The 10,771-nt window shown below is 38.3% G+C and overlaps 1 protein-coding gene across 3 annotated transcripts; it reads right to left on the reverse strand.

Annotated features, from left to right (window-relative positions):
* Positions 1-881: 881 nt before the first annotated feature.
* Positions 882-8,713, reverse strand: FAM217A (family with sequence similarity 217 member A). Of its 3 annotated transcripts, none has more exons than XM_036026510.1 (7): positions 8,458-8,713; positions 7,877-7,964; positions 6,177-6,261; positions 5,999-6,012; positions 4,929-5,003; positions 4,775-4,833; positions 882-2,386 (listed from the first exon to the last, which is right to left on the reverse strand). In XM_036026510.1, the coding sequence occupies exons 2-7, from the start codon at positions 7,937-7,939 to the stop codon at positions 1,168-1,170; spliced, it is 1,515 nt and encodes a 504-aa protein (XP_035882403.1). In that variant the 5' UTR covers positions 7,940-7,964; positions 8,458-8,713; the 3' UTR covers positions 882-1,167. The 3 variants fall into 3 exon arrangements, with proteins under 3 accessions (XP_035882403.1, XP_035882404.1, XP_028368969.2); XM_036026511.1 differs by lacking the exon at positions 8,458-8,713 and adding an exon at positions 6,761-6,848; XM_028513168.2 differs by having other exon boundaries at positions 7,877-8,713.
* Between the last annotated feature and the right edge of the window lie 2,058 nt (positions 8,714-10,771).

Raw genomic sequence — 10,771 nt, forward strand, 5'->3', positions numbered from 1 at the left:
CTGCATTAAAATTGTCTGGGATGTGTGTTTATATTTTAGGTGCCCAGGCCCCACTCCCAAAGATTGTTTGTGTAGTAGAACCCAGCACTCGACTTTTTTGTTTCATTGATTCTTAGGTGCAGTAAGTGTCAATCAGCAGTTTCCCTTTTCACCAGTTCATGAGTTGAGCTGTAGCTTATTTTGAGTTTCAACTAGCCAAGGGTAAGACTTCGAGCAACAGAGAGCCTTGGGGTGGGGGGCGTGAGTTTCATTAACCTGAGATTCTGATTGCTTAGTAGACAGTAACTTTTCCCATTTTTCTTTGGACATTGAAAAACAATTAGATCTGGGAGAAACGAGGGGGTACGGGGAAAAGGAGGGGAAGGGTCAAGTTAAAGAACATGTATGAAAGGCATGGACAAAGACAACTAGGGGGGTGAGGGAGGATTGCATGTGGAAGGTGGGGGGTAGGCAGGGCAGGGGAGAGTAATGGGGGGAAAATGAGGACAACTGTAATTGAACAACAAAATAACTATTAGATGTGAGTAAAGAGGGTTGTTTCATGCCTAAACCTACAGTTAGGCCCCAAAGAGAATTGGTCTTATTTTCAAATGACAAGGGCCTGGGAAATGGAAAAATTTTTTCACAGCAGAACCTTGAGGATCTTGTATATGAATTTAACAAAACAGCAACTTATTTTGCTTTTAATGGCCAGATACCTAAGGATATGCCAAAACAATAGACAAAAGAGATTTTGGAGATGAGAAAGAAAAAAAAAGGTAACAATGGGAATAATTTTTTTAAAAAAATCACTGGTAGAGGTAAGTAACTCTTATGTATATATAATTGAACACAGGAATAGCTAGCAGCAAGAAGTCAATGATACCATTTATTGATGATGGAATTATACCAGGAAACAATCACAACAAAAGAAAGATCTTTTGAGTGGAACAGTTTACTAAGTAAAACATTTTGAAATATAACATGCAAAAAGGTTGTCTACTATGTTACCTTGGGTTGATACATAGACTGATCTCAGCAGTGGTTTCCATAAGTTCCACTCCATGAGCACATCAAGTAATTTGTGTGCCTGTGCATGTTTAATACCTGCATCTCGAAATGATGAACCATTTTCAGCTAGGCTTCTTATGATAAATTTGCTCACATTGAGGCGCATAGGGGGAAATGTTATTTTTGCTCAATGGGTGAGCACTTACCCTTAGCTATAAATGAAGGTGATAAACAGTATCGCTTTTGAATATAGAATGATCTGTTCAATGCTATGTGTTTTCGGTAAAGTTTCTTTTTGGTCCTTGGTGCCTTGATTTCTTCTGTGTGATTTTCAGGAAAAGACAAATTTATGGGTGAAACTGGTATTAGAGACCTTGGTGGCAGACAAGGTCTTGCTGAGACCACTTTAACCAGTGATTGAGTTGTTTGGGCAGTAGTAGGATTGGTTGAGAGTTCTTGGCATGGATTTAAAATGGAACTTTTGGGATTCTTGAAAGCATCATAAGTTGCCATCAAATGTTTTGTTGTGGATGAACCTTTTAGAGATGGTGGTTTAGAATTCCACTTATATTTGCCAGCAGTGCTCCAATTCCATTTTGAAGCATTTTGTTCAAGCTTGTAAGCACCAGAATTATTTTTTCTTTTTTCTCTAGTTTTATCTACACAAGTTGTCTGAAGACTTACAGAGTCAGAAAGTTTTGGCTGTCTTGGTTTTGGTATAGTTTTGGAGGAAGAGGGTCGTTCAGTAACTGCTGGAATACAGAAGGTAGTTGGTAATCTTGGCCTCTCTTTTTGTATAGTCGTATGTTGTAATCGTTCCAATTCCAATAAACGAGTTATCAAATGTTCAATACAGCTTTCTGGAGATTCTACTGTTGCTTTCCAATTTTCAGATTTTGAGACAGCTAATTTGTGCAAGTCCAGAGTATTGAAAGGAGGAGGAAGAAAATCAGGATATGGAAATACTTCACTTGGTTCTTCTGTGAAAGATTCTTCAACATTTTCTATTGTTTCTGGCTTTAAGTTCAGGTCCATCTTTTTAAAATAGCTGAGTAAAGTATCACTTGCCTTTTCATTTTCTGATAAATCACTTTCATCTGTTAAATTTTCTTCTACACTGCTGTTTCCATATTTCAAATTCCAATTTGGAGCAGATAAAGTTTCACCATTGTTGTTTTCTATAGTTGAACATAAATTAACATGAGCCTCATTTCTGTCTTTAAAAAAGTCTCCGTCGGCATAGGGCCAGCAGAGACCTACTGATGTCGGCAGTTCAGAGTAAGAACCAACTTGCTTATCAACTGGAGCACTTGTTAGTGAGTGGTTCAGAGTGAAGAACTTTATGGGATTGTTGGTTGTATTAAAGCCAATTTCCATAGAAGGTTTTTTGAAATCCCTTAAAAATGATTTAATTAATGAATGGCTTGTTGACTAAAATTAAAATGCTATTAAATAAGAATGAGTAAGTAACCTTTATTAAAGACTGGTTAATGTTTAGTTCCTAATGACATATGTGTATCTATCTATCCATCTTAACAGAATATATTAATTTTCAAGTATGCTCTGATTATATACAACTATATACATTTTTAAACTATCAATTAAACCATTAATGGGGCATCCCCTTATCATGCAGACAATGAAATCATTATAACTACAAATGGCTAACTGTGGCTATGAATGGCCACTAGGTTAAAAGTGGTTAATTATATCTGTCTGCCTATAAATATTTTGTACGTGCATTTATGTTCTCTGAAAAGGACGCTTTCCAACTCAATCTGAAATTACAGTGAAATGTTTATTAACCCAGAATTAGATAAAAGTAAACTCTTAAAGAACATAGTTAGGTTACTTACTGGATAAATGATTTTATTTTGTGGTCATTGTGGTTTTTAAAAATTATTCTAACAAAAAGTATTCAAAATAATGTATATCAAACAAAAATTACCCCAGATATAGTCCACAGTAATTTTCATCTGATGGTGCTCTTTTGCTCTAAAAGCAAATACTTCTGGGTATTATAGTAAAATGAAACTGCAAAAAAGCCAGGCCACAGAATACTCAGTTTATTGTTAAATAGAAATACTGACATTGAAAGATTTGATCTACTAATTGGATCAAATTAATCCTGTTGTGTGTGTGTGTGTGTATATATATATATATATATATAATGGAATATATATTCCCTTTAGCTTTTAAAGCCAGTTTACTATTTCTACAGAAAATGGTAAAAATTTATGCATTTACTTAAATATTAGGTCTACTGACTTGCCTTTGAAAAAACCACAGGAAAACTACTTAAACCTACAATTGGTAATAGGCACAATCCATGTCATGCAGTAAAAAGAGCAGGATTCTGGAGACAGAAGACCTAGGTTTGGCTCCTTTGCCACCAGGGAGCATAATGGAAAGGAAAATGCCTACCTTGGAGGTGATCTAAGAAATAAGGCGATTAAATGAATGGACTTTGCAAAAGTGTTAAACACTGAATGAAAATTACTGTTACTTTGATTCTCTTTACTTGTGGATGGTATATTGAGGAGAAAAATCTCCATAATAAAATATTTCATTGATACCAACTTTTCAACTCTGCGATATTATTAGGCCTTCCCAGTATTAACAGCAAATGCCTAACAAACACATTATTCTGTTTAGTCCTGACAACAACCCCATGAAATAGGCACTCTTATTTTCTACCTATTATGGGTAAGGAAACTGAGGCAAGGCTGGTTAAGGTCACACATCTAGTAAGTGGCAGAGCTGGATTTAAACCCAGGTGAGGGGATCCCATGTCTGTGGTCCTAGCCTGCACTCTGCTGTTTGCTCTTCTGCTAGTTAGTATGACAGAATTCATTTCATTTGACCCTTTACCTTGAAATCCTTGTTCCCAGCTGAGTTCACTAGTAAAACTAGCCTTGCCTATCCCCATCAGCTCCAACATTCCCTTAGGACATTAATCAGTACAACCCCTTTAGCACTTTCTGATTTCACCCTTCAAATTTTAGCAGTGGGTGAATTTATCCAGAACCTCTGATTGCTGCCATCAAATGAAACACCCTATTGTCAAAACTGGATACAAAAAAGAGGAATAGAACTCAAGTCCATTAAATAATACTCTGTATGTAAAAGTGGCACATAACAGTGTTCAATAAATAATATCCAAATAACAGCAACCTGTATTTTTAAGAATCATTATAGCTGATTCTAATGCACACTAAAGTCTTAAGAACCAAATAATAAGAATTCAAATCCTGTAAGGTCTCAGAAGCAATATCCTATTGTGGTTATGAGCATGAATCAAGCTACTTTTATATTCTGGTACTACCATTCATTAATTGTATGACTTTGCACAAGTTCTTTAACTTGTCATCCGGCCTCAACGTCCTCATCTATAAAACAGGGATGATGATAACAGTACCTACCTTATAGGATTGTTGTGAGGATTAAATAAGTTAATATATATAAGAAATTGTTCCTAGCACATAGAATATTACAATACCTTCTCATACAAGTCCTTTTTCCTTCAATGAGAAGTCTAGACTCTTGTCCATCTAAACCCTCACTGTAACAGCATAGTAAACTCTCAATGGCCATATAATGATTATCTCTGTAGTGTCTGCCAGCCACTTTCTATTTTAGAGTGAGTTTCTATAATTTCCCATTATTTGCACACACTACTTTTTTGTGGTTGTTTTTTTTGTCCTAATACTTCAGATAAGTAGTTAACTCGTCTATATTTAACTTTATTTCACTAATTTAGGGGTTTACAAAAATATCCTCTTACCTGTTATCCATGGTACTTCCTTTGTTAAGAGGATAACTCCATAACTGACATATCCTAGTCTGATGACAGAAAAGTCATGGGCAACATTTTAGCAACTGCATGCATTTTTTAAAAATAATACTTTAGGAAAAAAGTATGATGAATAAAATCCCACCTGTGTTCTTTTGTGAGCATTCTCTGACAAATTAAGCTCTAGCATCAGTTGCTCTACTGGAATTTCCAAATGGTTCTATAAAGCAGCAGAAGACTTTTAAACACAATATATCTCTGTTCCCTACTCCTGTTCTAAGACTATATAGTTGTTGTAGCTAAGAAATATATAGTTTCATCTAAGAAATATATAGTAAAATCCTGTAATACTCCCTTATCATTTGTTTTTACTGACATCAGCAGGAATTAGTATAATCTTATAAGTACCAACTACACAGTATTAACTAATGAACCTTGAATATTATTAAGATGATAATATTTAACAAACAGTTAAGTCTTTTATATTTTGATCAAAAGAGGTAAATGAAAATTAATTTTCTCACTACTTCAAAACAAAATGTTAACCATTTCAACTGCTTTAGATACCTTAATGGCTGAGACCATTTTCCTTTTGGCAATGACTAGAAAACACTATATTCACTACAAAGTTAATTTCCATTTATAGAATTGTATATTGAAAAAATTTAACATATCCCTGGCTGGTGTGACTCAGTTAGTTGGAGCCTTGTCTCGTGCACCAAGATGTTGCCAGTTCAATTCCTGCTCAGGGCATAGCCAGGTTTCAGGTTTGATCTCACTTGGGGCGCATATAAGAAGCCAGCCAATCAATGTTTCTCTCTTACACTGATGCTTCTCTTTCTCTCTCTCCCTTCCTTTTTTTAGAAAGCAATGATAAAATATCCTTAGGTGACAATTAAAACAAAAGAAAAATACTAAAGGACACATGGACAAAACCAAGGTGGTGTTGGGGGGAATCAGGGGAGGGAGGTGAGGATAGCTGGGGTGGGGGGTGGTGGTGGGGAATAAATGCAGAAAAAAATAACATAATAAAATATTAATTTAATGATCAATTTGCAGTCCTGTAAAAAACTAATGGTTTTGACTTGATTAAAGAACTCTATAGAAATGAAAAATAAAGTTTAACTTTGAGGAAAGATTTTTTTAAAGAACATACAAATAATTTTAGTAAAATAATGTTTTGTGAATTATTTAAAGCCAAACATTTATCCTTACCTTGTTACTTTTGCCTGAAAGAATGTATATAAAAATAACAATTAATAGTTACATAAAACTAGTTGTACTAAAAACAAACCCCCTTTAATATGAGTGGTTATTCATATTATACAAGTGAGTATAACTTTTCATGTATTTATAAATATTAGTATAAATATACACATCTAGGATTTCTTACCACCTGCTGCACTATCCCTTCCAGGTGGGAGGTTTTTATTTTCAGGATCAGGTACTTCTGAATCCAAATTCCAGTGAGATAAATTCTAAAACAATATTTGTTTTAGGATAAACTTAATGTTAAAATTTTAAAAGCTTAAGTACATAATTTTACATGTCCTTTGGGTAAAGTATAAAAAAAGGCACAAGGCTTCATGAACCTCCCCCACCACCAATAAGGGTACTACCAGCTATTATCAGCTTGATTACAATTATTAGTCAGGAAATGGAAAGGCTTTTACAATAATTTATGGTTTCACTCTCATTTTGTTAAAAATAATGGCACATCAGTTTTCAAAATTGAGTTAAAAATATAATAAAATGTCCACTTCATGTCTTTGGTACATAACAGCAAATTCACCAAATCTTCTATACTTGAGAACCAGATCTGAAAGCCTATAAAATCATCAACCAAAGAAAATTCTCTAACTCTCACATTATACTCAACATTGAACAGCCCACTATTCATTCTGGACTACAGTTGTTGAGAAACACTCAGGAAGCACTCAAAAGTAAGTCAAAACATGAGTAAGAAAATGTACTAACATTGATTGAGTATTTATATTCCGGACATTGTGCTGAGTGCTATGGGTAAAAGTGTGGGATGTGGAGGAGAGGATTGTAATAGTTTATCCTGGAAAAGGAAACACGAAGAGGTGATTAGTTAATTTTTTTAAAAAGCACATTTTTTAGGAACAAACTCAGTTGTATTCTATCTCAAATGAGGAAATCCTTTGTAAATTAAACTCTAAGCAATACACAAATAAAATGTCAGGTAGCATTAGGTGTCATCTCCACACTAAGGAGGAACAGGGAGACATAATCCCACATATAGAATGAGGATTTAACTGATCCACAAGGATCATCTCCTGATAGGAAGGAGAGTTGAACCTTGGAAGGTAGGCTGTAGATTTTCTTTCTCTGGTAGTGTCTGAAAAATAAAATTAGTTAATTATTTACTGCTCTCTGAAATAATATGTTTTAGATCTACTCTCTATGTAAGAATTACTTGGGGAGCTTTTTAAAAATAATACTCTGAATTCTGATTCAGTAGGATGAAGATACGCCCCAGTTATTTGTATTTTTAAAATGTCCCTGACATTCTCAAGCTCCTTTCAGCTATGTCTGTAACCCTGGCATACTTATGTGCAAAATAACATGTAAGAACTATGCTTAAATTCTCATGGTACTGGGAGGCTGATGAACTGTGCTGTTGAGATCATGAAATCAAATTAATGCACCTAAGTTTGTCAATTGGTAAAGAAGGTAGTCAGCCACACATGATGCCAACTGGAGTGCAAACTCCTTACAAAGGTTGGGGATTGGTCATTCTTTTTGACATCCCACCTGCTTTACCAATATTTTCCACAAAATATGTGTGAGGAAATAAAACAAAATCCAATTGTAATTAGAAACATCTCAAGATTTGGAGAGAAGCTGGTTAACTTTGCCTTTGTTGCAAGAAATAAAAATTTTCCATTTAATATTCCAAATGTGCCAAGAGGAAAAAACTCAGGACAAACTGCTCACAGAGAGACAGCAACAAGGAATCTCAGCAGTGAGATTCAACGGGGTTTAGATCTTAACCAATGGGAGTTGCTGCCCTAACATCCAAGGCCAGTAGCATCTACCATACCTCATGGCCAGTAGCATCTGCCATACCTCATGAGGGATGTTTGACACACGCAGGTTGGTGCCGCAGTTCTCACCATTTCTTCTCCCCATTTTGCTGGCTTGTTTCCTTAAAATCCTATACAGGTTGTGGAACAGGCACATTTATGGGTAAGGTACAACATTGACTTTTAAAAAGCATGAACTTTGGCTTCCCATCTAAAGGAGGTGTAAAAAATATTTGGAAAGCAGAATAAAGGGACTGTGAGGGTAGGGTGGGGGTAACGATGTAAAATCAACCAAAAACAAGGGGCAATCCAGACAAAAAAACGAATAGGGTGGGGCATAGACAACAGCACACAGATCTAACGGACAGAAGGTTAGGAAATTAAGGTCTGCGGTGACGAAGGAGATAGTATCAGATAGGAAAATAAAATGCAAATTAGAAAAATAGGATGAATTATCTGGAACCTATAAAGCAGGGTCACGAACTCTGCTTTTAATCACTCAAAACAGGCGCTCCATTTGAAAACAGGCTCAACCCCACAAACTGGCAAGGCAAGGGCCCCATGAACGTTTCAGAGACACTGAAAGGTCCAGAGGACCAAACACTACTTTCCACACCAATTTACTGTCTCCTAGAGGGGAAGGTGCATCCTGAAGAAATGGAAAACACAGTCCAGGCAAGTTTTTAATCAGTGGGCAGTGACCCACCTGCTCTATGCCAGGCACTGGGGTGGAGGACTGAAGGAGGACGAGGCTGCTGCCTGGGGCCAGCCGGGTGTGTGCCCTGGAGGGCGCCAGGAGAAGGCCACCGCACCTGGGGGTTGAGGCCCAGAGAGCCGCGGCCTTTGCGACTGGGAGTTGGGGAAGGAGCTTTGGAGCGGGACGTGGGTGGCTGCAGAGAGGCGCCACTGGTGGTGCAGACCCTTCCCTCCCCAGCTGTGCAGGCCTCCGTGGAGAGAGCGCGCCCGCGGCCGGCAGGGGCGCCCGCCTCTTACCCCACAGCGGCGTCGCCGGCCCACGTGCGGTCTGCGTATCCCGGCGCGCTGCGGGCCCGCGGCCCGGGCCCCTCGGCGTACCGGGCGGGCTGCTGCACGGGCGCCTCTTCCGGCCCGGCCTTCCTGCAGCGGGAGGACAAGGAGGGCAGCGGCGGCGGACAGCCTGCGAGGCTCGCGGACGAGCTTTCACCGCGGCCCGGTCGCCCGGCAACCACCGTCGAGCGTGGGCGCCCTCCACGGCCCCGCGTTCCACCGGGCCCACGGGTGTCCCTGGGTTGGCGACGGCCGCCCAGGCCCGGGCATCTTAGGGGCTCCGGGCAGCCAGCCCCGCAGAATGGGCGACGCTGCCGAGGGAGGGCGCCGGGCCTCCAGTCCCCACCCACGCGCCCCTCCGGTCTTCCGCGGGGCGCCCTCGCCCCTGGGCCACCCTGGCTGGGTGGTGGCCAGAGGGCAGGGGCTCCGCACCGGCGGGGAGTGTATTGTTATATGTAAGTAAATACATAAGTATTTACACATTTGTGGCTGCCATATATTTGTATATGTAAGTAAGTGATGAAAATGTCAGATGCAGGTATAATAAAGCATTGACATTTGAGGAATTTTTTTCCAATCCTTTGCTGATGGAAACTACTGCATTCTGTTGGGTTGAACACTAGCCATAGATTCAACCCCCAAAATGTTTTTGTTAAGCATCTAAATGCACTGGTTTAACATTTAGGGGAAGGGATTCCATGCTCCTTTGGATATCTTCCCAGGAAAATGCACTTAAGAGTATATACCAGATGTTGAACACAGTTTCGAGGGTTTCTCAGATGTTAGACTGCCAAGTCCACCCTCCCCACCCCCAGGTGTTTGTCTTCCTCTGCAGTTTTATTTTCCTTTCAGTAGGCCTTTCCTGACTTCATTTTTAAAAAGCCCTTCCTACCCACATTATTCTATTTCATAACACCCTGTTTTTCATGTCTTATCTGTACTCCTCACAATCTTGTTAGTCTTCACTTCTTAAATTGTCTGTCTTCCTAGTAGAACATAACTTTCTATGAGAGCAGGGGCCTTGTCTGTCTAGTTCATTGCTGAATTCTGATAACTTGAAACTGCTTGGGCACATAGTAAAAGCACAATAAATATAGGAGAATAATTATAAGATCAGACAATGCCTCTTTGGACATCTCTCACCTAAGCACTCTCCTCCTTCACACTGTTTTCCATACTGCTGATCTAAAACAAATACCCTCCTAATGTCTAAAGAATAAAGTTCAAATTTGGTAGCCAGGCTTCCCGTGTCTGTGCGTCACCTTCCCAGTGCCTACAATGGATCAAACACATCAGTTTTGCAGTTTCCCTAAGCACTCTCCTTCAGTACATATATTATGTTTACTTTTTCTATAATTGCTCCTCTTTTTCTTTTAATCTTCTCCCTCCTTTTATCTGCCTAAGTCCTATTTATATGGATGTAGCTCACAAAACATCTTCCCTGATCCCTCAGGAAGAGTAAATTGCTACCTCTTTCAAGAACCCTATTTTGGATTATATTATAATGATTTGTTTATAATTCCTTACTTACTGTTACATTATAATTATTCATTTATAATATCTTACTCATTTTCTTTTCAATGCCTTGAAGGCAAGACCTGGCCTTATTCTATCTAGCAGTGTGCTGGCATATACTAAGCACTCAATAAATATTTGAATTAATTTACTAAAACAATAACATTTGCTAGAGTGTATGGTGTGGTGATTATGTGCCAGGTATAAGTGAACCTTTTATACCAATTAACTGATTTAATACTCTTAACCATACAATGAAATTGGTATTCCTATTTTATAAATGAGTAAACTGAGACATAAAAATGTTAAATAACTTTTCCCAACTTGTGAGACAAGAACAGTGAATTGGGTAAATATTAGGGTTCATGAATTTCCAGCTTATACTTTCTATACATAT

This window comes from Phyllostomus discolor, chromosome 5 (assembly GCF_004126475.2).
Source record: "Phyllostomus discolor isolate MPI-MPIP mPhyDis1 chromosome 5, mPhyDis1.pri.v3, whole genome shotgun sequence".
Lineage (NCBI taxonomy): Eukaryota > Metazoa > Chordata > Mammalia > Chiroptera > Phyllostomidae > Phyllostomus > Phyllostomus discolor.